Source organism: Anser brachyrhynchus, assembly GCF_964034855.1.
Source record: "Anser brachyrhynchus genome assembly, chromosome: Z".
In the NCBI taxonomy this organism is placed as follows: domain Eukaryota; kingdom Metazoa; phylum Chordata; class Aves; order Anseriformes; family Anatidae; genus Anser; species Anser brachyrhynchus.
In genome coordinates this window covers 9,622,004-9,649,351 of record NC_137697.1, presented here as the reverse complement: position 1 = coordinate 9,649,351, position 27,348 = coordinate 9,622,004, and the positions used below count along the sequence as shown (strand labels likewise).

Here is a 27,348-nt window from a genome sequence, read left to right as displayed (position 1 = left end):
CAGAAATGTGTATTTCTAGCAGTAATAAATAGGGTAAGCTTCTAGTGTTTTGATAATGGTTGAGATCACTGTGGTGGAACTGACGAGAAGCTATCCCCCTTGGATTAAGGGAGTGGTTTCAAAATAGGCAATGGGATTTGTACTTTTGAATCAGAGATGAGTGGAAATAATATACAGATGTAAGAAAGGAAGCTCCTGAACTAAAAGTTCAAGAAACTGAGAGAAAAGAGAATTCAATCGGGTGTAATGGTAGACATGCAAGCATTGATATCAAGGAATTGACAATTACTAAGCTTAAATGTAACTAGGAAACAACTTCCAGTACTTTGCAAGACCTGTTCTTCCTTCAGGTGGACAAGGCAGAATGTATTCTAGAGTGGATGCAAGAGGGTAGACACTAGCTTTAAAAGTCTCACTGTATTTAAGAAGAGCAGAGAGAAAGAAATCAAGGATGTTTCTCAGAGGCTACTGAAGACTTAGATTCTTATATGTAAAGAGAGCAGTATAGAAGTAATGTAGATAATTGGGTTTAAAGGAATACCTCAGTGAAAGAAGAGGATGAGAATTCCTACTGACTATTTTTAAGTAATCTTTTAATGAAGCGGTGATTTTGATATCCTTTTTTCCAAGGATATTTTTTGCCTAGTCTGAGCAAGGAAATAGAAATTAACATGTCGTGAGGACGGTATCGTTATGTGATTTGTAAGCTTCTGTTAAATGACTGCTAGTTGAGAGCAGTTTAGGCTGTAGAACCTTGAGCTGTTTCAAATGAGATTGTGTGTCAATAGTTACTGATGTCAAATCCTCTCCACCAACCTCCCAGATATTTTTTCTTTAACGTAAAAAGAGGGGAAAAAAAAAAAGGTGAGGCAAGGGGGAAAAAGACACCAACATTTCAGTTGCTTCCAAATGCATCTAGTTAATAACAAGGAAAAAAAGTACAGATATGCTGTCCCAGTCTCTTCAATGAGGTATATAGTTATACGGATATTTTTTAGCATTTTATTGGGAATTAATATCTGTGCTTTAGCCTTTGGGAAGATTTCTTGATTGTGATATTTAGGTTATGATGATTTCTGTTTTGACATTTTCAAATATCCAATACTTACACCAAAATTTTGGGTTGTTGATCTTCTTCCATGCATTCCATAATGACCTACTTTTCTATTTTTTTAAATGTTAGGAAGGGAAAACAAATCTTAGTAAGGGAAAACCAAACAAAAAAACAAGGTATTAAACTCTGTTGAAGATATCACTAGCTGTTAGCAGACTAGCTTTAAATGGGGTGCAGATACTGTCTGAACATACTGTCCTGAGCGTATACAGAGCCAGAGAGCAGTTGGGAAGCTACCATTGCTGTTGAGATGGTAACCGAAAATGTAAATTCCATTGGTCAGTAGTTTGGCGTAATTAACAATGGGTTAATAAACACTTGTATTTTACACATGAATAGGGTAGATGTCACTCCCTGGCACCTTAGAAGTTAAGAGATTGTGAAGCCTCCAGGTTTACACATTTCAGCTCTCGTCTGTTTGTGATTGCAGTAAGGATTAGAGATCATGATCTGAAGTGTAATAGATTATGATCTATTACATGATAACATGATAGATCATGATCTATCTACTGGTATTACCTTAAGTATTTAATGCTGAACCTTGATGTATGTTGAGGTTGAACTCCTTGGAGAAAGCTATGATACATTCTACAAGTTCAGAAACATAAGAACTCAAAGTTTGGAGCTCAGACCTAAATAGTTTTAAAGGTAGGGATCTATCTTTCCAAATACACTGATATCTTCTTGCATCAGTGCTGTGTTATGGCTACTGAGTTCTAATGATTTAATTTACCAGTCTGTCATTGGTATGTTGATCTAGCACTGTTGTCTAAGAAAACACGAGAGACTATGTAACTACCTACTTTTTTGTCAGTCTTTTGAAATATAAAAGAATAGGGTATCTCTTTACAGCTGGCTGACCCTGACACTTTATGTAATTAAAATACACCTTTTTTTGCATGTGTAGTGATTTTGGCCAATAATCCTTTATATCAGGGTTGGTTGTGCAGTCAGTTGTAGTAGATCTGTAACTATAGTAATGTCAAACAAGTTCATAGCTGGAAGGTATGGTGACTTAAATTCTGCTATTTAGAGTTCAATATTGCGCTGGATGAGAGTATCCTTGGTTTTTGTATGCTGCAATGCCATCAGAATCCCGTCTACATTACTTCTTGAACCTCTTAAACAGTCAGACTTTTTGATACTTCTTGAACATTAGATGATAAGTCAGGGCATTTTTGTTTCCTGATTAGTTGACCTGCTTGGAGTTCCTGGAATTCATAAGGAAATACTTTAGTCTTTTTGATCTAAAAGAGGGAAAACTCCAAATAGAATGGACCATCTCAGCGACCAGAAATGAATCTACATGTGCATCTACCACAGATGATTTCATATATTGATGATTTACTTCCTTAAACTCTTTCCCAGCCACATGCATTCTTATCGTGGTGATGGAACTGATGGGATTTTGAGGAGAAAATTCTGTTGAATACCTCTTGACAAAAAAGCAGAATGTTAACCTGTTGAAGAGTACTTTGGCAGTGCATGGTGTAAAGAATGTTGTCAGTACCAAATGGACAAAATGCCTATGTTTAGAGTTCCTGGTGTATGTGTCCCCAGTAGAAGATAAAAGTTTAAAAACTTTATTTTTATGCAAAGGCTAAAGTCTTTTAATTATTCTGGATTAGCTGTATTAACTGTAATTTAGTGGTATAAATGGTATATTTGAGCTACTGTAATTGGCAAAACGAGTGTCTTCCAGAAATTATTTATGAGGTGGAAGGAGTAGTCAGTTCTGAGAGGATAAGATGCCAGAAGGGATATGGAAATATTGTACTCACATATTTGCATGGGTGGTTCCATTAACTGCAGAGTAATTTGAAAGTAAATCTACTTTAGGTGTTAGGGGAGGTATTTGCCATTTTCTGAGGTTTATGGTCTGGGTTTCTGAAACAACATTGTCAAAATATAGTACTTGTTTTATATGTAGCAAGCATGATAGGGAAAAATAAAAATGTGGTCCAATTTGTACCAGTCACTCTTCTGTCCCATGGGGAGAACCTATTTTTAAAAATTATTAGAACTAGCTTGGACAAGTGAATCTTAAGAATAATGAACATGCAGTTCAGATTAATCTCAGACTTGCATTTTCTGTTTGATAAGATACAGTTCTCTAAAAGATGACAGTTTTAACGCATAAGGCATGAATTGTACTTACTTGCTGTAAAATATGGTCATTGAAAATGTATTTTCAGTAGTGATAAATCATTAATTACATTAGCTATTTTTCTTGTATTCTCCTTGCTTTTTGCAGAGCTGCAGGTTGTATGCAACAAAACACTTAAGAGTGTTACTGAGAGCAAACGTAGAATTCTTCAGCAACTGGGGGATTGAGTTACTGGTGACACAGTTACATGATAAAAATAAAACTATTTCTTCTGAAGCACTTGATATTCTAGATGAGGCATGTGAAGACAAGGTGAGCATCATTTCCCACATCTTTTCCCTTTCAATCTTTGTGGTATGCTACTTTAAGCTGTTCCTCACCTCCCCCCTGCCCCCCCAGTAGCAAAGTATCCAAGAAGGTACTGATGGTTTGTTTTCTTGGTTGTCCTTGATTGACTTCATAATAGTCATTTCAGCATGGGTCTACAAACTACACAATTAATGACAAGAAAAAGTAGATGTTTGGATTACGCTTACTATTAAATATTAATTCACATTAATTCAGCTATTTTAATCATACTTTTTGTAAGGGATATATATCTAATGCCAGAAGGTACCAAAAGTGGACAATATTAGAATGAGGTTAGTTTCACACACTTATTTATGTGATAAATTGTTACATCATTGCTTGCAGATTGTTGTAATTGTTGTAGTTTTCAGAGTGTTACAATGTTCAGATAAAACTTATTTTTAATTATTTTAGGCCAATCTTCATGCCCTTATCCAGATGAAACCAGCTCTTTCTCACCTTGGAGATAAAGGTTTGCTTCTACTCCTAAGGTAAATGTTGAATATGCTGTTTGACTTATAATGTGGAAACAAAGCATTTGGTTTGTATTCAAGTTCTGGGATTTACGTGGGGTGCTGATTGTCTGATGTTACTTTACAGGTTTCTCTCCATTCCAAAGGGGTTTTCATATCTAAATGAAAGAGGTTATGTAACAAAACAAATGGAAAAGTGGCAAAAGGTAACGCTAAGCGTAAAAAGTGTGCATTAGCTTGAAATTAGGAGGAGGAAGAGTTTGAATACGCAGGCTTGAGAAGGTCAAAGATAATGATGTTGTGCATTCATATAGGTGTATTTCTATTGCCAGTGCATTTATTGCCTCAGTGACTTAGGAAATTCCTGAAAAATATTGACAGGGACTTGGAGGTGCATAGCTGCTCTGTACATGCATGCTTTTCATTTGACAAGGCCTTTTATATAATTTTGACCTTTTATATAATTTTGATATTCCAGAAAGTACTTAAAGGTGTAGTGACTTAATGAATTTCTAAAATAGGTAGTTGTAAGGTCTTATCCAGAAAAGTATGGAAAGGAACACAACTTTTCAAGATAGCTGTCAACTCTAGCTGTGGCTAATTAAGTTAAATCCAGAGCTCATGAAGATAGAATTAGCCTATGCAGTTAGGAAGTAGATAAACGCAAGACACATTAAGAAAAATACATCGTTGTCAGACTAAAGTCAGTAGTCATACATCATTTTGTAATTTAAGTGCTTATTTTCCTAAGGTAGTAGTTAAGCATTTTGTAAAGGTCAAAATCCTATGGGCCATTAGGTAATTTTTGACTAATTTATAAGCTGTTACTTCTCTAAGAATACTGAAACGTGTGATGGTCTGAGATGTTTCAGGTTAAAGTAAAAAGTGAAATATTTCTTTCCATTTTTAACTTTCTCTGAAGTAATTATGGAATCAATTGTTGACTCTGCAAAATCCTATGTATGAAGTACAGTACTTTTGGTGAGCACTGCATTCAAATTATAAAGAAATTCATCCTTTATAAGGAAGGAACAATTGAAGTGCTTAATGAAGTACCTTACTATAAAAAATAAACCACCTAAACATAGCGTGTCAACATTTGTCTATATTATTTTAGGAATATAACTTAAAGTATGTTGAGTTGATTGAAGAACAACTTAATGAAGCACTTACAACATATCGCAAACCTGTTGATGGTGATAACTATGTTCGTCGGAGCAATCAAAGGTAAACACTAACCACAAGAATCTTCTTCATCTGAAAAAGATGAAGAGTAACCCATTGCATTACAATGCAGTGTAACTTACATTAAAGGAAAGCTTCAGAATTCCTGAAAAAGGGTATGGTTTTTCTTCCTACCAGATTACAGCGACCACATGTCTACCTTCCAGTTCACCTTTATGGCCAACTGGTGCACCATAAAACAGGCTGCCATTTATTGGAGTCTCAGGTGAGGATAGTAATTACTTAAAATTTGAATGATTTTAAAGAGTACTGTAACTCTTTTTAAAGAAATGTTTTAAGAGATGTCATTTAAACAGTCACTGCAAAATAAGTAGATTACGAAAGTCTCAAGTGTTTTGGGGCCAAAAATTTGTGAAAACTATCTTTCCATCTAATTTCATGTAAAATTCTTTCTGGGCACTGAAATATCAGAAATACCTTGCACTATTTTTCTTAAAATGGCTAGCAAAAAAAAAAGTGAAGCAGCTAGTAAAGCAGCTTGCAAGTAGGAATAATTTTTTATTCTGTGTATAAGAATCAGTTCCTGATTAATTAAATTGACTTTTAATGTGATTTTACAAAATTATGTTTTGAATTATATTTAATAGTTGAAAAAATCAAGTGAAAAGTTATATATTTTCCTGTATCAAGCTGATGAACGTTACCCATATAAAATATGAATTGACCTGATACATTCACTGGTTATGTTACATTTTTCCACCTTCATTACCATTGATGTTAATTTATGCTTACTATGCCACAACTATGACTGTTTATTTCAGGGTGTGTACTTCAAATTAGTTCGTTTGCTAAAAATGCAAGAGAACTTGTTTCACTGAGGTCTGTCTCTCATTTTTAACTTTTTTTTTTGGTTTTTCTCCTTCAGAGTATTGTTACAGATCTGAGTTACACTGTTCGTTCCCCAATGCTGGATAAGTGGGAAGGAATTAAGCAGCTGAAAGCAGCCCTTTGGGCCTTGGTTAGTAATAGGTTTACAATCTTTTTGCAGCTGTTTGACTTCTGTTACAACTTTTGATTCTGAAATAGCTAAGCAAAATCCTTTAAAAAACACTGTTTAGGTATTTTTCTCATAAAATGTGCAACTTTTCCCTCCCCCTGCCAAGCTGACATTCTGTACCATAACTGGAATAACAGATGAAGATTGTTCACTGCATCTGTTTTATTCTAAGCTTTTTGTTGTCACTTTTTACAAATATAAAGAACAGATTGCCATGTGCAACAACAGTATTAGTGTGGAGCCAGAGATTACAACTTGCTGTGTGATACATCTACTGTAGTATTCCAAAATTCAAAGTTTTTGGAGGAAGGCTTGTGCTGCTGTTGATTGCCTGTGAATATATGGTTATGACATCCTCGGTACTGGGGATAACCTGGAAAAAAAACAGTGTATGTGTCTATCCAATCTACATTTCTAAAGCTGTTTTGTCACCTTAAGTGTTCATTTGCCTTTTTTCTGTCTTCCCCAAAGTTTGTTTTGGAACACTTGTTCAGGGTGACTATTACTGGAAGACATTGTAGGTATGTAATAAAATGCCTGTTAAGGAGGAATGTAAAATAAGTTTTAAAAAAAAAAGTTATACTGCTGGTTATAGTAGAACTGGTAAACTGAGGAATACGTAATAGTTACCTGTGACAGTCTTAGCTGTTACAGTATCCTCAGTCCTTTACTGGATTTGGAGATACCCATGGCATGACTAGGTGATATTAAAAAGTAGGGAGAAACTGCTCAATTTTCTAATACCTTTGAGAGGATTGTGGATGGGAACTCTACTACTTGCAAACAAAAGTGTTGAAAACTTTACATCAATGGTGCTGCAGATCACATCAAAATCAAAACTTACTCGACAAACTATTTTATTGCAGGGCAATATTGGATCATCAAATTGGGGTCTTAACCTGCTTCAGGAGGAGAATGTAATTCCTGATATAATGACGCTTGCCCAACACTGTGAGGTTCTCTCTGTTAGAGGGTATGTGTATTTAATTACTAAACAAAATGTAAAGATGGTAGTTGCAGTAGGTTTTCAAATACCCGTGCTTTACTCACATGGGTATATATTTTGCCACTGATTTGGTAATCAATTATTAGGAATTATTGATGACAGGGTTTGAGAGGATTCTCAGAATTGTTTGGGAAATTCAAAAGTACAAGCAAATGAAACTTACGGGGGGAAAAAAAAAGTTATATTACTCATTGCCTCCTTTAAAAAGCAATTAAAATATGTAGCGTGTATCTCTCTGGAATTAATTTATTATTCCATCATTTTTATTTATTATCTATTTTGAGTCTTTAAAAGAGAGCATAAATAGGTGGTCTTTTGCCTAATAGTGCTACTGTATCAATGTTTTATTTTATCAGGCTTTTTGTAATAATTGAGTTTTATTTTTGTATAGTATATTTTTTAATGTGTTTTGGATATTTTAGCGTACTTAAGTTTCTACTGATTTACAAATGAAAATCAGGAACAGAAAGTGGCAATTTTGTGAAGTTTCTTCTGAACTGTTCTGAAACTTTCCTTTCAAAAAAGGAAAAAAGCTTAGTTAAATTAGATGCTATTATTGTTGCTCTTTTTTCTATATATACGTTAAATACAGAACGTGTGTCTACGTGCTTGGTCTAATAGCCAAAACTAAACAAGGATGTGACATTTTGAAGCATCACAACTGGGATGCAGTGAGACACAGTCGTAGACAGCCTTGGCCAGTGGTCCCTGATGACATGGAGCAGCTCTGCAATGAACTTTCTTCTATACCCAGTACTCTTAGCTTGAACTCTGAGTCCACCAGTTCTAGGCATAACAGTGAAAGTGAATCTGCACCTTCAAGTAAGTTGGAAAAAAAAAGACAACACATATTCTGTTGTTGTTATCAACTTCTTGTCAGGATGAGGTTCAGGCAAGTGGTTCAAAGGTGATATTACCAACAAAGAAAAGTGCAAGCCAGGGGACAGTTTTATCTACTTTCAGAGAGATGTAGACAAGTGAGAGACAAGAAAACAACGTCTTAGGTTTACGTTTGGCATTGAAGGAATTTTAATATTAATTTAATTTAATTAATTAATTTAATAAGTAATTTTAATATTAGGGGAGTTTACTAATTTTTATGTCAAGTCATAAAAATCAGTCAGGTTGGAAAAGACTTCTAAGATCATCTAGTCCAACCTTTAATCTAGTACTAAAGTCCCCCATTAAACCATGTTACTAAGTTCTACAGCTACTTGTTTCTCAAAGACCTGCAAGGATGTTGACTCAACCAGTTCTCTAGGCAGCTTATTCCAGTGTTTCACAACTCTTTTAGTAAAGAAATTTCTCCTAAGGTCCAAACTAAACCTCCCCTGGTGCAACTTGAGGCCATTTCCCCTCATCTTATCACTTGGATAAGTCATGGCAGTTTGCTGTAATACCCTACAGAAAACTGCATAATTAAGTGTACATTTACTTTCTTGTTGTTGATGTCTAGAAAATAGAGTACATATAGCATTGCTATATTTAAATTGTTAGTGTCATTGATATTTGGAATTTGAATCCAGAAATATAGCATATTTAGATATCATTAAAGGAGTGTATCAGTTGTAGTCTTTGTAGCTGGTTATATGCACTGAAATAAGATACTGTGGCTTTTCTTTTGAAGCACAGAAACCTTCAACTCAGCACAGTAAATGAAGTATCTTCATGAATACCTGAGTTCTGAAGAAAAAATGTTGAATTTAAAGTTGCAATAAACCACATGCTCTGCAGTTTGGGCTTTTATCAGATAGGTTGCTTTTGCATGATTCAGTTGATGCATGTTGAAGAAATGATCTTTTTCATTGACAGAAGTCTCATCTCATTTCAGGTATGTTCATCATGGAGGATGACCGTTTTGGTAGTACTTCAACTAGTACGTTCTTCCTAGATATTACAGAAGATGCAGAACAAATATTTTACGACAGACCTGGACCTTCAAAGGACAAAGACCGTAGTCCCTTTCCTTTCTTTTCCTCTAGCAGACTTGTGAAAAATCGCATTCTAAATTCACTTACTCTCCCTAATAAAAAACACAGGAGTAGCAGTGATCCAAAAGGAGGAAAGCTGACATCTGACAGTAAATCGGGCTTGAGGCGAAATCGTACTGTAACAGAACCTTCCAGTAGCATAGACATTCCTGCTGGTGAAGATTTCAACCCTGTTTTCAGAGTTCCTAAAATCCAGACTTTACGATTAGAAACTTCTTTTGTTGGAAGTAAGCACATGGAAGATACTGATAGTACCCCGAGTATTGGTGAAAATGACTTGAAGCTGCCAAAAGGTCTTGGAAATGAAATTCACCGGGAAAACACAAGCAGAGAAAGGCTAATAGGAGATGGTACTACACAAACACATTTCAAGAGCCGTAGCTTAAGTTTTAATACAGATACCACAACAAGTGGCATAAGTTCAATGAGCTCTAGCCCTTCAAGGGAGACTGTAGGCGTGGACACTACAAATGTAGACACTGACTGTGGAAGTTTAAGTACTGTGGTAAGCACAAAAACAGTTAAACCATCTCACTGTTCAACACCACAGTCTAACCACCTGCCTCTCTCAAAATCCAACTCTGTATCCCTGGTACCCCCAGGGTCTTCTCATACACTTCCTCGAAGAGCTCAGTCTCTTAAAGCTCCTTCTCTTGCTACAATAAAAAGTCTTGCTGACTATAACTTTAGCTACACAAGTTCTCGAGATGCCTTTGGTTATGCTACACTAAAACGCTTACAACAGCAGAGGATGCATCCTTCACTATCTCACTCAGAAGCCCTCGCATCTCCAGCAAAGGATGTGCTTTTTACTGACACTATTACCATGAAGTCTGGCAGCCTGGATTCTCGGCTAACGCCAAGCAGGTAAGAGATTATTTTGTGCTAATTTCTTTCTTCAAAGCTAGAAAAGCAACTAAATAAGAGACATACTGTTCTAATATTTTTTCCATTTTCTAACTTCATCTAAACTTCATCTAAAAGTGACAGTTATTGCAGGGTGCTAGATATCTCCACTGAGAGCAGTACTGATATTAAGAGAATAATAAGTTAATGAGAACTTACCGAGTGCTGTAAAAAAAAATAAAATAAAAAAACACCTTGCTGAACTTCCTTAGGTTCACATGGCCCCACTTCTCAAGCTTGTCCAGGTTTGTCTGGATGGCAGCTCTTCTTTCTGTTGTATCAAACACACCACTCAACTTGGTGTCATCTGCACACTTACTGATGGTGCATTCGATCCCCCTGTCTATATTGCTGATAAAGATATTAAACAGGACAGACCCCTGAGGGACACCACTTGTCACTGGCCTTCACTTGGACATAGAGCTGTTGGCTGACCCCTCTCTTGGTGTGACCTTCAAGCCAATTCCTTATTCACTGAATGGTCCACCCATCAAGTCCATGTATCTCCAATTTAGGGATCGGGATGTCATGTGGGACTGTGTCGAAGGCCTTACAGAAGTCCAGGTAGATAACAGGCTTCCCTTGATAAGGTGGCCTGTAGCAGATACCGACCATAAGATGTCCTTTATTTAGTGTGGTCCTTAACTTTTACCCACAAGCTCTCAACCTGTCTGTGGCTGTTTCTCAGAGGCAGCTTTTCACAATCAATCCATTCCCTAACACAGAGGGTAACACCCCCACTCCTCCTTCCTTGCTTGTCTCTTTTGAAGAGCCTGTAGCCCTCGATTCCAGTGTTCAGTATTCCTAGTGCTTAGCTGGTCATGATATCTCATGTGCAAGGATTTGAGCTGACCTATGTACCATTGAACCAAAATGACTAAAGTTGTCATCCTTCTGAGAAGGTTAAAAAAATTAGATATACATATTGCAAAAGATGGTTGTCTTGACTTAGCTACAGATATAATTGATTGGAAAGGGTTTAATTTAACCAGTTTGTATGTTTTCCTTTCTTGGCAACAGCATAGTCTATCCACTGAATCATTGTGTTCTGTTTAATTTTAGCATAAATTACTGCTTCCAGTTAAATATTGTCCTTAACTGCTGTGCAAGTAGTAAATTGGAAAGAGATTCTGTCCCTTTTGTCTTCCAAAGCCAACTTTCTGTCAGTCTTATGAAAGACTTCCATGCTTTATTCACAAATTCAGATGATCATAGCGGTCAATTAGCTTCAGTGATTTTTCTAATTGTTTCATTCTGTCAAAAGGTTGAAAAGCTTGTTTCTTTGCATATGTTTTGTAAGGCTAAATTTTCCACCTGTTTTTAAAGACCAGTCAAAAATGTCAAGGTGCATATGTCAAATCCTATCATAGTGCTCTCCCCCAATTAACTGCAGACGTGATTTCATGAAAACTTACCAGCACTTGCCACTATTTGTAATGTATCCGGTTGCTTTTCTAGGAGAAGCAGGGGCAAATGTTTAGGATTAATACTTAGATCTGGAATTTTGTAATGAGAGCAATTGTTGAATGTTTTATTATGAGATAACTAGTGCAATGAGTAACTATGTGTGTTTTGAAGTATGGCTTGAGTCTTAATGGCAAGTCACTGCAACTGTAATTAACGTGGGTCAGAATTAGGTAATATCGGGAAAACTAGTGATGTCTCTAATCTGTTACGCATTCTCCCATTGTATAATAGTGTCTTGAGCATCACAATGTCAAAACACAATAGTTGATTCTTATCTCAGTATAAATTTGTTAAACTGTTAAGGATGGGAAGATACTCTAATTGCATATCTAAACCAAAAAATTATAGGAAGTTATTTTTGAAGTAGCATGTCCAGCCTAAGAAATCAAAAGTTTGCTGTACTTCAGCTCCTAGCGTGTAATAATTTCAAGTAATTTCCTTCCTTCTCCCTTTGTAAATATTATATAGAATTGTTCAAATCTGAATTTTAATAGGATCGTTCAGCTGCTCTGCAAATAAAATTTGAAACTTGGAAAGCATGTAGAGATTCCTGTAGAAAATGTTTTTTTGTAAACTACTCTTTTTATTAAAAAGTCAGTATGTTTGTCAGTAACACTGAATTTGTGGCTGAGTTAGTGATAAAATCAACTTCTCCAAATTCATTTTCCTTGACTTTTTTTGCCTATAATTATGTTATTGCCTTATTTTACTCAATGTTTTCCACTTCTGCTGTGAATAAAGCAGTGCTCCTTTGGACAATTGTTTGGCCAATACATGCAGTCTTTTTCAGTGCAGTTCAGTCGTGTACTACATATTAAATGAGGCAGTAATTCTGCTGAATAAATAATGTGTGATTTTTGTAATTAAGCCTTGGTCATTGTGGTTTAGCCCTGGTAGGCAGCTCAGCACCACACAGCTGCTCATCCCCCACCCAGTGGGAGGAGGGAGAGAATCAAAGAGGTAGAAGTGTGAGAACTCAGGGGGTTGAGACAAGGCCAGCTTACCAGGTAAAGAAAGCAAAGGCGCTCAGGCAGAGCAAACCAAGGAACCCACTCGCTGCTTCCCATCAGCAGGAGGTGTTCAGCCGCTCCAGGACAGCAGGGCTCGTCGCCTGTAATGGTTTCTTGGGCAGACAAACGCCATCACTCCGAACGTCCCCCCTTCCTCCTTTGTTCCCCCAGTTGTTATTGCCGAATATGGCACCACACGGTGTGGGACACCCCTTCGGCCAGCCTGGGCCGGCTGTCCTGGCCCTGTTCCCTCCCAGCTCCCGGTGTACCCCCAGCCCCTTGGTGGCAGGGCAGCACGAGGAGCTGAAACCCCCTGGGCTCTGTGTGAGCACTGCTGAACAGCAACCAACCCATCAGTGTGTTTTTATCAAAAATCCAAACCACAGCATCATACAAACCTCTCTGAAGAAAATTAACTGTATCCCAGCCTAAGTCATGACAGTGCTGTAATAATTCTTATGTGCTGTGCATAGTTAGTATTTTTAATATTTGTCTTCTTACCTTTTCAATTTTAATTCTTTTTTTTAACATAAGCCATAATATGACTTTCTAGGTGTAGTTTGTTTTTTTCCTTTTAAAACCATTTTGTGTAGGAAAGGTGATGAAAAGGAGAAGTTTGTCATGGCATATTAGCGCCTATATGGTCATGTTGGAGTAGGAAGTTTTATTCCACTGCATAGACAATCTGCTTTAGTTCAATTAACAAGAAAGCATTTATAGGTCTTTAATCTTCAATGAGAACTAAAATGAGAGGTGGCCATGTGAGACTTTCATTACCAGGATTCTGATCTGCACTGAGGGACATGCTCTCCAACCTCCAATCTCCTGTCTCATTTTCCCAGCCTATTTTTTTGTTTGTTCCTCCAGTTACTTGTCACAGTCACCACTGCTCACTGTGCAGCCTCAAGTTTGTTCTTCATACTATTAAGTTGACTAAATTCATCTTCCACACTTAAAAGTCACCTACTGAGTCTCCTTTAGAGTACAGGAAAAAATGTTCCTTTTTTGTGTCTCTGGTACCTAGCATGTCCATTCTTTGCATTTGCAGGAATGTGCCTGCTTAGGTCTGAGTTTGTGAATATCCAGTAAAGGTACATTCTGTGTATAGATAGGTATGCTCTAAAAATGAGACTTTTAGCAGTTCAAAAGGCTACATCTTCACTGATTTGTTTCTGGATTATACATTTGCAAAGACTGAAGCTGGAGAAGACTTCTACAGGGTTGTTTTTACAAGGTTGGCAGCTTCTTAAGTTTCATCCAGATATCTTTCAGGTCCATGTCCCAGGGCCCAAAGATCACAGTTTTTTACCCTAGGAACTGCCAAATGATGCAATACAACATGAGACAGTACAAAAATGAGCCTAAAGCTTAAGAGTAACAGGCTCTGGGTTCCACAATGGGAAGGTGAGGGGTAGTCTTTGTGACCGCAGTCCTTCTAATCTGTAATGTGCAAAAAATGGCAGATCAAGATTATTATTATTTTAATGTTACAGGTTCATGAAAGCTTTAAGTTATGCTTCATTAGACAAAGAAGATTTATTAAGTCCTATTAATCAAAATACACTTCAGCGTTCCTCTTCTGTTCGCTCCATGGTTTCTAATGCTACATATGGAAGCTCTGATGATTACATTGGGCTTGCTCTCCCAGTGGATATCAATGAAATATTTCAGGTATGTATGTGATAACATAGTGGGTTTGTTCACACTTTCTTACTGAAAGGTAATGAACAGTTGCATTTCCATTAGAATAGATCAGATATATAGAAAGAGAACAGGATGTGGTACTCTTAAGGAATGCGTTTTGGAGAACAAGAGTTTCTTTTCTAACCCTGTTAACAGAAAAGCAGTAGTCTGAAAAGGGCTAGTCTGTTTTGTGTTATTAGACAAATAACAGAATAGGTTAGAAGAGCATTAAACAATATTAGCATGAATATACTTGCATGGAATTTTACTTGGCAGCTAGTTTTGGCAGCTAGTTTTGGCAGCTAGTTTTTATACTGAAATTAACATAGTCTATGGGCATTTTTAATATCTCTTTAGCCAACTAGTAGATAACTAGTTCAACTAGCCAACCAGTTCATTAGTCAACTATAAATTGTGTGTGTAATCCCACAGTAAACTTTCTGCTACAGTGATTTTGATCTAATGTGACTCTATTAGTATGTATATCATCATAGTATTAAATTGTATTGCCTTAACTTCACAGGTATGTATCTTTAACTTAAAAACTGATTACTTCGATGTCTTATCATTTGCCTTTCTCTCTCTGCCTAGTTTAAATACATTACAATTTAACAGTGATGCATGATAATTTTATTCATTTTAATATTCCGTTACATAATTGTCAAAGACAGGACATGGTCAATGTCACAGGTAAATTAGTGTCTTTCTCATTTTTAGTTTATTTAATCTTTGCATTTCATACCTCAATTCCGTTTTACGAATTGTAAAAATTTCCGAAGATAGAGCAAAGGCAAGATCTTCTATCATACTGGTTTGTTTCCTCTGTGAAATGACTTTCTCTTTTTCCTTCACTCTTTATGGTGTATTTATGTTGCTTCAATTCTACAGCATTTTACAGGCAACATTTAAATGGCCTGGGTGTTCTTACTTTGCTCTCCTGAGATCTCCAGTATTGTAGAGATCATTAATAGTCACTTCTGGGTCACTAATTTTCTTACAGCCTGTCACCACTGTTTGTCTCTTTGCTTTCTTTTTATAAGCTTTGATTATTACATTTTCATTCACAAATGTATGCTTTTTGTTTTCATTGGCATTTCTTTAGTACTCAAGGCCCCTTCTTCATTTCATCCTCTAATTTGATCTTTTTCCTGAAATTGTCCTCACAAAATCTTTTTCCTCTGGGTATGATTATCACCCATGCTAATTTTTATTATCACCTGACTATACCAGGTAAAGGAGACTCCATATTTCCAGAAGAAAACTACACCTCCATTTGATGACCGTGGAGCTAGGGTCTTTGCACCTGATGCAGGAGGTATTGTTTTTGTTCCTCTTTTGTACCTTTCTTTATTTGTACATGCGTTGTTTGGGGTGGGATGTTGGTTTGTCTGTTTTTCTTTACAGAGAAGGTTATTTGAGAGCTGTGTTCTGGATTTAGGGATACTGGACCATTAATATCATTTGTGTAGTTCAAGATAATGCGCTGTTGTTTCAACATGAACTTGATCTAATAAATTGAAGCATGTCTATGTATCTTTGACTGTAATATGAGCTAATGCTAATTGAAGGAAGACTGGAAGCAACAGTGCATTAGAGAAAAAAACAAAATTTAAGCTAAGAAAGAAAAATATAATGTCAAATAGAAATTGAGCTATTACATTTTGACTCCCTTTGATTACACGTGAGTTTTTAGGAACAATAAAGCTGTCGCGTATATTTTGGAAAGTAAATTTTGTCTTTCTGTGTTGTTTCCAAGACAGTTTATCAGTGGAGATGATGAAACATAGTACAACAGAAGTGCAAGTGCTCTGTTATTCTTGGTCTGTTCTGGAAAGGGTTTTCTTTCTACTTCAAGAGCAGACAAAAATCTGTAGGGCATCAATATGTCTTTTTAGTAGGGCAACTTAAAACATTGATACTGATTCTAAAGTAGTACAGAATAACTGTAGTCCTACTTCTTAGTTAACTGCACTTTTTATTACAAGATTATTTGAAGATCTTTTTTTGTGTGTTTTCAGTATAATATATAAAGCTGATTTTCCTGAAAGTGTGTTTCTGTAGTTTGAGTTTTGTTGTAAAATAACTTTCATTCAAAATTGTGTATGTTGGTACTTTCCATCCAAGAAAGAGCCCATCACTGAAGTTTCTTAGTCCTGTTTCTACATTACTGGGTCGAGTTTCCTGCTGTTACAGGCACTAAGTTAGTGTTTTTAAATTGTTTGTTTTCATTTGTTTGTATCATTTATACACCTGGTATATTCTACCAGTGTTGTTTGATACAATGAAAATTTATAACATATGGGTGTTACTATTGTTGATACAATGTTGGAATTGACCGTGCCTTCGTACAGTAGGTGTTTAGAGGTTGAGGTCTATCCTTTGCAACATTCTGTTATATAGTATGTAGCTGAGACTAAAACACGATGTTCATTTCTGGAATGCTATGGCGAATCTTGGGAATTTAACTATTAAAAAAAAAAAGGTTTAGATCTTTCTAGATCTTCCACTCTTCGCCTTAACAGGGGAAATTTAATTTAAAGAGTGTTCTATTAACTATTGGTTGTTTTTTTCCTGATATCTGCCTATCTACAGGTCTTCCATCAGGTACAGGTGATGTAGTCAAAAGTCCTTTTCAGATGCTCCGACAGCAGATCAGTCTCACAGAAATAATGAACACCAGCCGTTCTGATGCCTCCCAGTTTTTAGAAAATACAGAGGATACTGGGCTACAGGAGCACACAGATGAAAACTGCCTTTATTGTGTCTGCATTCAAATTCTGGGTTATCAGCCTAACAACAAAGTGAACTCTTCATATACTCGTACAGGTTAGTGCTTCTTTTGGGGAAGTGTGATAAAACTGAATGAGAAAGCTCTGGCTTGTTCATCTTTTTTAGTCCTCAAATGCCATGTGGAGATTACAAGAGAGCCAAGGCCAGGCTCTTGACAGAGTTGCAAAGCCAAAGAACAGGAGGTCATGGACATATGCTGTAGGGAAGGAAATTCCAGTTGAACATAAAGGGGAAAAACTCTTCACGATGTAACCTGATCTAATTTTGAAGTGAGCCATTCTTTGTTAAACGGGTTGAACTAGGTGGTCTCCCAAAATCCTGTCAAACCAATGTGTTTTTTTTTGTGGCTTCATTAAATGCACAAAAACTTAAAAGTTTGGATTTTATATTCATCTTTTTGCATCCAAAATGTCAAAGGCTTTGTGTAGTGAAACTTCCCAGAATAATCCTTGATTGTTACACCTTTCTGTTGAAGTCAGAGCTCATTCTGCATGACCTGTGACAATTATATGCACAAATTCTTAGTTCATATACAAAAACCATCTCTCTTATACAAAAAAGCATAGATATATCAATAAGAGCTCTACATGTGAATGCATTTTTTTAGACTTCTGTCAGTGCATAAGAGTTGGTTATTTTTACCAAAGAATTTTAAGATTCAAAAAGTGATTTAAAAACATTTTTAGCATGCTTTGTCTAAAATCTAGTTTTCATCTCTTTTATATGTTGACATTTACCATACTTAGTGCATCAGAGTATTGCATACCTAACATTGCTGAAAAATATGAAAAGCATTTCAGGTAAGGAAAAATACAAATAACAAAGATGTGACATCTTATTTCTGTCAGATTTTTCAGACATTCCATATACTGACTGGTGTGGGCAGACCATACACAATCACTTAGATGTGCATTCCTCCAAATTTTCTGGAATTTCAGGCTGTAGTGATGCAGTATCTCATGGTTCGGCTAGCAGCACCAAAAGTACAGAACTTGTACTAGGTAAGTTTGAAAACCTTATATTATTAGAAGCTATAGCTCTTAAAGTATTTTTAAGTGTTATGAAAGAATCATACTTTATTTGTACTTACTGCAATAATGTCCATTACTCAAAAACAAACACCAAACAACAGGAAACAAACCACCTATAGATGCCCTAATCATTATCCAGGAAGATAGATGCATTGCCTGTTATTACGGCAGATGGAAGGACATACTTTAAAACTGTTCTGCTTATGCCGTACAACATTTTGCAGGTAATTAAACAGCTCTGTGTCCTACCTTGCAATCAAAATGATTTTTTTACCTAACTGTAGGAAAAAGTTTTTAAAAACAAAATTACCGAATTTCTGTTAGAGAGACATTTTGTTTCTAGACTTGAGTTTTCTGTTGTGAATTATCATAACTTGTTATGAAGTAGCTGGTTGCTAGCTTCTAGGATTTGATACAAACAGAAGGTTTTTTTTTTACCCCAGCAACATGCTCTAGTGATAGAGACAGTGCTGTAGCTGAATCTCACAGTGAGTCTTCAGTTCTTCCACGTCTCACAGAATTTATGAAATGCTAGTTTATCTTGAAAAAAAATCTTATATTAATTTCTTTAATTTTAAGTTTTAATTAGAATATTTATTGGTAGTTCATAATATATATGTAAATCTGTGCACATGTGTGTATGTATGTGCGTGTATATAAAATGCCAAAACAGACTTGTGTGGCATAAGATTAGCATAATCAAAGACTTCCTGCTTGAACTTCGTATGGTTGAATTTATTTTTCCAGGAGTAAAATCAATCCCAGATGATACACCAGTGTGCAGAATACTTCTGCGGAAAGAAGTCTTACGTTTAGTAATCAATTTGAGTAGTTCAGTGGGAACTAAGGGCCATGAAACTGGACTCCTGACGTAAGTTAAATATATTTCAAATGTTTTGTCAATATTTAGTTGTATGTATTTTCTAAGTCTTCTGAGACAGTGGTTCACCTTATTCTGACTTTTCACAATCCTGTCAACCAGGTATTATTGTGGATTACTGGAGATAGCTGAACGTAGTGTAAAAGCTAAGGAAATTATTTTCCTTATATTTTTTGCTCTATCTTCAATGTCCTACTCTTGCCCACTCTTCTTCAAATCAGTAATTTAACTGTAACGATGTTTCATTGTAAACTCAGTATGTCCTGCATCTTTGAAAAAGAAACAGTAACTAATTCATGTTTATTTGAGCCAAGTAAGATATATCAGGTAACCAGAGTGACAATCTGAAAGTAACTTCTTGAGAAACACAAATCTGCTTTAAGCACTAGTGTAACTACTGGCATTAATTTGTAGGCAAAACTAATGTTAAAAATACAGGAATAATATATATGTACTAAACAGTATAATAAGTGTAAATTTCTTGACTAGTGATGTTGAAAACCATCAGACAGCTGCTAAAAGAAAATTCAGTAGTGTTCATTTTACTTATAAAATACAGGTATTAAGTTAGACTTTCCATATTTATTTTTAGTATTGTTGTACATGTGGGTGTGTTTTTGATATGCTGTTCTCTTTCAAATTCTACTGTTAGCCTTGGTGATCTCAGATACTCTGTACAACTTTCAAAGTATATGTTCTGTTTCATCTCATCAATATAGATTTCTTCCAGTTAGGTAGAAAATCATGCTGTCTATTCTGATTTTTCTTCATTCACCAGATCCAGAATTTATAATGTCTTATTAGTGAAGAGTTCTAGTTCGTTAATGATGACAATCAAAACTTAATTGAACGGTTTTTAAAAATATGATGGAAATCTGCTCAGGACTTTTAAAATTCTGTTTTTCCTGTTGATCAGAATTAAGGAGAAGTATCCCCAAGCATTTGATGACATATGCCTTTACTCTGAGGTGTCCTACTTGTTAGCACATTGTACATTTCGACTCCCATCTCGAAGGTTCATTCAGGAGCTATTTCAAGATGTGCAGTTCTTACAAGTAAGTGGAGGGTTGAGATGCTTTGAATTCACCAAAATGTGCCAAAGGGGTGCAGGTTTCATGTTCTGAGTAATAAATGTTTTCAGGCATGTATTAAAGAAAACCATTTTGTGATGTCATTCTGGTAAAATCTCTAACAACATTAATACTTCATCTGTCTGTCTTTTAGATGCATGAGGAAGCAGAGGCTATTTTAGCAACACCAACAAAACAACCTGTAATTGATGCATCAGCTGAATCCTGACGTCTGTCTCACGCAGTGCATTGCATACAGACTTTCTGAAATCCTCAGACAACCGCTGATTGACTGGAAAATAAAGTTTGGAGTATCATCTTCTAGACCGTTCCAGAAGCTACTGGTACCTGAAGAGTGAACCGATAACTTTCTTCCTCAACCAACTGCCCCAGTCTTTTGAGCCCTTTGGGGATATATTAAACATTACCATAGTTCTAATAATAGTAATTACCAGAATATGCAAGAGCCGAGCACTGAACACCTCCACAAGTTTTCATTTCATTTTTTACCATAAATTCAAAACAACAACAAAAAAACACAGAGACATCTTATATGATTGACTTGATTGACTTCTAATTCTGTTCCGGAGAAGCAGAATGATGCCTTGCTTTTTGTTTTTTGCTTTTGTTTTTTTAAACCCCAGCATACCAGGAGTTGGTGAGATGAGGGTGCATTCCGTTGTCAGCAATGGGGAGCCATGCTGTGATCATGGACACCAGGGGATAAATGTTAGCTCTTCTCTGTTGGCTTTTGTACTGTTTGTAACACTACTATGGGGATTTGTAACTTCAGACAGAAAGAAAAGCCTCTGTGAATCTGAGGTTTCCTTTAAGTTATTTTAATATTACTGTAGTTGTAAGTCATTTTATTAGCAGTCTCTCCAATTTCATTGCATTTACATATATGTATCTTATCTGAACCAGTTAAGGATTTTCACTACAGTTTGATTTAAAAATAACAAATCATTTAAAGCTAAAATGCTGGAATCAAATTGTTTTTCCTGAATGATATGCATGTATTTGCAGTTACTACACTCATGCTCATATAGTATGAATGTTGGTCTTATTCTTAACTAAAAACCTTTAACAAGCATGATTTGTATCAGATAAATGAATATTGTATAAACTAAACTTGAAGACATTAATCATTGCTGCTTTTGTGAAAAGATGTAATATGAGCAATTTTCGAAGTTCCATGGAAAGAGCCTTTTGTAAAAACAAAGGCTTGATTGAATTTTCAGTGGATGAGTAATCAAGCATCAGATAGTACTAATAATTGTAGTGAAAAGCCTTAAGTACAAATTTTGAAGCAGCAGAACTTAAAATTTTATATTGGTGTTTGAGACTTGTTGAAAAAGTTACATAATACAGTGACTGTTAATGAGTAAAACAGTTGACTATTACGCTACTAGTGAGGTTTCTAAAGTAATGAGTGCAAGCTTAATGAAAAAAGTAGAAGTCCCCATCACTCATCATGCATCTAAAGATTCAGAAGCCTTTGTACAAAGGGTAATATAAATATATGCAAATGTGTATATATATATACAGTAGCATGGCCACCTTTGTTAGAATGCCTGTAATAGAAGGGGTTGCCCTTTGATTTTGATATAGGTGAATAACTCAGCTGGACTGTACTAAGTAGGACGTATTTTTATCCATTCACTTTTACCATTTTTTATAATCGTTGATTAATACATAAGTGAAAAATTTATCCTGATACTCATAATCCCGTTCTTACTAGCTATGCTACTGAAGATTTCAGTCAGTTGTCTTGTGAACAGTAAAACATTATTCCCAGTGAAATAGGAAATTTACTTGCTCTTATTGGAAATTTTATCTTGCCACATAGGCACTGCTTTGCAGATATCACTTCACTGAGTTTTTATGTGCACTGTATGCCATCAGGGTCTCATAAAGCAGATCTGTTTAGTTGCTGCTCATAGCAAAATCTAATTCCTGAGACTGTCGTTTCACGAGTTCCCACTGAAAGAAGGAGCAAAAAGAAACCTATTCAGATCTTTTGTGGTCAGTGACACAAATAAATGTCTACATGTCAAGACATGTTTGAAATGTTCTGAAAACATACCACACCAGTAACTATTGGACTTCTCTGGTCATAAGGAATAAATGCTTCTGTAAAACCAAAATCTGTCAAAGTAGACCAAATAGTGGTATATACTCCAAAGGAAATAATGTAGTTTTCCCAAAAATGGGGCTGGTGTATCTTATACCGTAGTTTCAAACACTACCTCAGTTAGGCTAGAGTATGAGATTTGTTTTAATAACTAGATGGGGTTACATCAAACAACTCCATGTTATTTTTCTGCATTTAAGCAAAATAAACAAGTTTTATCGCCGGTATTTGAATAAAACACCCTTGTTCATTTGTTACCAGTTTAATAGCACTTAAAGTAGAAAGCGCAATAGGAAGGCCTCTGAAAAAGGTAAGCAAAAGCAACGTCAATATACTTTTGAAAGCTTCTTCATCTTACTTTTTTCTGAAATACTCGCTTGTTTGGGGATCTATGACAACAGAAACTTGATGTAGGAATTACTGCTGCAAATACAGTTTAAATGTTTTTTCTAAAAGTGTATGAGTGTCAGTAGATTTCAACATGTACGCATAAAGGATGTAAAGTCTGTACATAACATACATTTCTAGAATTAATTTACATTAAGCTCACATTAGTGTTTCATTTTAATTGGCAAATGAAGGGATACTATTATTGAAGGAATTTGATATTGGTCTAGTTATAAACTGTGAATTTCTAATTCTATCAATTTCTTTTTTAAAATATCCCTTTTAAAGTTCTTAGTTTGGAGCTTTATTTGCTTCATGATAAAACTTCCCAAAAAAATAAGTGCATATATTAATCCTAATAAAGAATTCTTCCATGTTTCCTAGAAAGGGTAGGAAGGGAAGCTGACAGACCACCCACTTCATATTTTTCCAGTCCTAATGGTTTGGGATATGGTCAGACAATTGGTAAAGCAGATAGTGCTCATTGACACTGTATAGAAATTCAGTTTGCTGTGGCAAAGAAAACTCCTGACTGATGGAATATGCTAATACAGAATATTCAGACAGGTCTGAGGTGAAAGCCTTCGCAGAAAGAAGAGCCTGACTATGAAAACAGTGGAATTTAGCCTACTAAATTATCTGGCTTGCTTTCTTGGTTGTCATTTACAGTCAGTGAAAAGGGATGGTGCTTTCCAAAGGGCAGAGATCTTACTAAAGCACTCTGAATTATTTCCTGGAGGACCTGTTTCTCTCCACTGAGTGGGGAGGAGAACAAAGCTAGGTGGTGTGAGTATCCTTTTGGAGAAAGGGATGTTTTTGGTATCTGAAATTGAGATGCTGAATGCTCCCAGCTGTCATAAATTGTAGATGGTCAGGCTTTGAGGTACTTAGCCTATGTGCTGGACCCCTGGCATCTTGTACTGGAGACAGTCACTTTTCCTCATATGACAGTTCTTATATTCGATTTGACATATGTACCTGGAAGGTGCTCTCTTTGTTTTCTTCGTTGTCGGATGTTTTTTCTCCCAAGTCACAATGTTCAGTAGTTAAGGGTGAGGTGGTTGGCACAGTGAGGTAAGCTGCCTTATAAACATTTTAAAAGGAGTAAGACTACCACTCATCTTTTTGTTATGTTTTAAATATGTCTTGAATGAGGGAGTTCTAACTTGCACTGAGAAGATTTAAAAAAAAAAAAAAAGTATAGCACTGTCACTGATTCACAGTGCCTGAAGAGAAGGATAGCTATTTTGAGAAATGCTTCCAAAGGGTAGATAATTAAAGCACAGTGAGAGATAAAGAGTTGTTCCTGCTTCTTAGTCTATGTTCTTGTCTTGGTATCTGGTTTTTTGGACTTCAGGAATCTTATGTTAGCTTGTGAGTATGAGCTCAAGCTGTGGAGTTGAGGTGCAGGAATTCATGTCAGGCTTTGGAGCAGTTCCAAGCTCTCTGTTCTCCTCCCACAGGGCTGCACCAAAGTCCTGTTACTGGGTGCTTTGCTGTGGAGCCAGTTGAAAGCTTCTAACTTTTTTACTTTTAAGTTCTATCTACTGCTATCATGTGCATATTAAAGGTGTGTACAAGGTGAGAGTAAAATCTGGGAACTATAAGAGACCTTTGGGAACATGCTAGAAACCATGTCTGTATCTTGGTAGAAGCTCCATCTTTTTTTTGTTGTTTAACTCAGTTCTGGTTCCCTGGATAGTTCTTTTCAAGTAAAGAATGTGTATTTTCTTTGGATTATTTTTGTAACGTAGATTGATAGCAATGCCACAGCATGCAGAAATTGCACATTTTGCTTGAATTGCTTTGTAAACTACACTATTTAATTTGAGAAATGTAATTTATGCCAAAAAGTGTAACATGCCATTTCGCCACTGAATGAGTTTTTTCAGCACAAGATGCAATGTCTTAGGAGGTAAAGGCAGATGTTTTATAGATTTAATTGAAAAATTGTTCCTATACTGGGCTGTCAGCATCCCTAAAACTGCATTACAAGAGATAATGTAAATTAATCATTCTGAGGAGGGGTGGGGATCAAGGAAACTCTCAAAACTTATTCTCCCTGTTTCACATTGTCTTTTTTTATTTAGTAATACGCTGCTACATATTGGGAGGTTCTAGTGTTTGTAGGTCACTGAACAGACATTGAAATCTGATTTATATTGTATACCTGTAACATAGAAAGAAAAAGTATTTATATATTTTCCGTAAGAATATTGCATTGAGCTGTGTATAATTTAAACAGAGGCTTGTCCCAAAATGGTATTGCCCACCTTGATTTTTTTGTGTTTTTTTGTATAGTGTGTACAGTTCATGTCTATGGGCATTAGAAGCCTTCTGAAGCGTAATCTTATCAAAGGGATGCATTGTTAATAAAATGTACTTAAACTTCTTATAGTTGTTCTGGTCTCATATGTACGTCTCAGCACTAGGAATGAGTTGGAACTTTATTTATATTTGTAAGTTACTAATTAACTAGAACAACCTGAAGCTTTCCAAATAAACATTTTTTTGTCAAAAGTATATTTTACATTTTTACTTTAAGATGTCTTGTAAAAATAGAGGGGACTCTAATAGTTTGTAACCATATTTATTTAAAAATTTTGAGTACTGATAGAGACTTAGTTACTTTCCATTGTGATTTTCATACATTTTAAGTGTTAGCATTTCAACAACAGCTGCAAAAGTTGAATTATAAACAAGACAGAAAACTTTATATCTTTCATTTTTAATTCCTTTTCAAGCACTAGTACAAGACAGGTGTTTAAAAGAAACAAAAAAAATACATGTCTCTCTACCCTTATGTCAAAAATATTTTTGTAATTGGTAGTGCTAGTGCCCTGACTGCCCCCTTTAACCTGCACAAAGGCTTTATCCCCCTTGGAACAATTTGTTCCTGTATTTTACAGCACAGGCAGTTTCAAGAAACAGCAGCCATCAGGCCCAGCAAGTAGAACATTTTATAGATAGAGGTGGTAACCTCTTCTCATGTCTCCAAGCAGAGCAGTACCTGGTAAACTGTTGCCTTGCCTCCAGATTATAAAATGCCTTCAGTGGAGGATCTCCCCTGGAGTGACCAGGGGAGCCACTTCTGCTGGAGCTGAGATGGGAACTCCTGAGGGGGCCACAGTGTCTCACTGCACTACGAAGGCAGTGCTGGCTGCTTCACCTCCACCCCCAATATCCCGCCCGTTTACTCACTCTGCTGAATTACTGCAGCCAAGCTACAGCAGCTCAGCTCAGATGTAGGAAATCATGCCTTGTTAGAGCCATCCCCTCTGGCATGACTAACCTGCACCATGCTGAAATTTAAAACGAAACTTAATCTTGACTTCTTGAGTTTCTGTATCAGAATTCCTTATACATGTAGCTCTTGATATAGAATATCTTTCAAGCCTTTTTTAATACTACTTTTTGAAATGAAGGTCTTTCAGATACAATAGTATCTAGTCTGCTTCATTAGAAATGTACAGTTTTTAAAAATCATAATGGAAGACCAAGTTTACCTCAGCCTACTGTATGGATTCTGGGAGTTATAACAAATCTATGGTACTCGATTCCTTTTCTGCAAATGCTGCAAGATAAAAAGTGTAAGTATCAAAAGGAATGTTTTGGTAAGTTTTAAAATTACAGCTAGCATGTCTTTCAGCGCTAGCTAGAGGAAGATTTTTTTTTTTAAACATGCAAACAGCAGTGGAAGATCTAACTGATAGGGATCCTGCATATGATGTTCTTCAGAAAGGGGATTGATTTATGTATGCATGACTACTGTGTCTACTTACCTACTTGTCTGGAGTTTGCTAAGTGCAAGTGTTAATGCTGGAAAAGGTTATGTGCCTTAGTAACACCTCTGCAAACAGCTGCTCTGCTAGAAAAGTGGTTCCCTCTGCTTGTTATAGGCCATGCAACATTGGCTTGCAAATTTTACATAATAACAGTAATTTGTGTTCAAACTATAGTATGCATCACTCCAGTGCAAAGTTGGTGTTTTTGAACTAGTCCTGAACCAACAGCTTTGAACAGTTAACAGAAGTAAGGCATCTGGGCTTGTGAAAGCCTCTGTCAAAAAGAGAAGCTGCAGTGGTTTCAGAAATTCCTGTTTTCATTTTGTAACCCAAACATCAGATAGACGATCAAAGAGGGTACATCAAAGCCTCCTCCCAATGCAGTGTACATCTGTTTGTGAAATATATCTCAAATTGGTCTTCCTGCCAGCTGCCTCTCTGGGTGATGAGGGAGCATCATCATTCAAAATACTGAGGTAGTACTGGGGCTGGTATAGCACTGCTGACACTTCTGCCTTGCTGGTTTCTAGCGTCTCTGGCAATTGATAGGGGTCAGATTCAACTGCAAGATGAGAAGAATAAGCCAAATTTTCAAACCAAGTATGAGTCTGTGGTGTAGGTGTGGATGTAAAGTTCCTCTTTTCATTTTCATTATGATAATCCCAGGAAGAATTGTGAATGTCAGTCTTATCTTCTGTTGGCGTTGAAGACATCAGGCTCTGTAGATGTAATTTCTGGGCTTCAACCTTATTATCCACTGCCAGGGTGTCAGGCGTGCAGTCACTTATTTTTAGAACTTTCTCAGACCCAATCTACAGGAGAAACATAACAAAAAAAATTACTTAATGAAATAAGCCTAGAGTAAAGGAAAGTGAGTAATTACTTCAAGCACTTCTAAAATTACCTTATAGATTTTCTGAGTTT

The 27,348-nt window shown here is 36.1% G+C and overlaps 2 protein-coding genes across 6 annotated transcripts in view; one reads left to right on the top strand and one right to left on the bottom strand.

Moving 5' to 3' along the window:
- RICTOR (RPTOR independent companion of MTOR complex 2) overlaps nt 1-25,032 on the top strand; it is an 80,889-nt gene extending 55,857 nt beyond the window's left edge. The window contains exons 23-38 of the mRNA XM_080572866.1: nt 3,369-3,533; nt 3,984-4,060; nt 4,170-4,248; nt 5,160-5,269; nt 5,405-5,492; nt 6,153-6,245; nt 7,151-7,257; nt 7,883-8,112; nt 9,122-10,148; nt 14,158-14,335; nt 15,578-15,662; nt 16,940-17,173; nt 17,986-18,138; nt 18,916-19,039; nt 19,965-20,103; nt 20,273-25,032. Of these exons, the coding sequence (XP_080428992.1) occupies nt 3,369-3,533; nt 3,984-4,060; nt 4,170-4,248; nt 5,160-5,269; nt 5,405-5,492; nt 6,153-6,245; nt 7,151-7,257; nt 7,883-8,112; nt 9,122-10,148; nt 14,158-14,335; nt 15,578-15,662; nt 16,940-17,173; nt 17,986-18,138; nt 18,916-19,039; nt 19,965-20,103; nt 20,273-20,347 (2,964 nt within the window). The 3' untranslated portion in view covers nt 20,348-25,032. The remainder of the gene's footprint in view (nt 1-3,368; nt 3,534-3,983; nt 4,061-4,169; nt 4,249-5,159; nt 5,270-5,404; nt 5,493-6,152; nt 6,246-7,150; nt 7,258-7,882; nt 8,113-9,121; nt 10,149-14,157; nt 14,336-15,577; nt 15,663-16,939; nt 17,174-17,985; nt 18,139-18,915; nt 19,040-19,964; nt 20,104-20,272) is intronic.
- A 181-nt stretch (nt 25,033-25,213) lies between these two features.
- Nucleotides 25,214-27,348, bottom strand: part of OSMR (oncostatin M receptor) — a 32,395-nt gene continuing 30,260 nt past the window's right edge. For all 5 annotated transcript variants that reach the window (XM_080572891.1, XM_080572894.1, XM_080572895.1 and 2 more), the window contains exon 18: nt 25,214-27,236. In XM_080572891.1, coding sequence (XP_080429017.1) covers nt 26,787-27,236 — 450 coding nt within the window. In that variant the 3' untranslated portion in view covers nt 25,214-26,786. The remainder of the gene's footprint in view (nt 27,237-27,348) is intronic.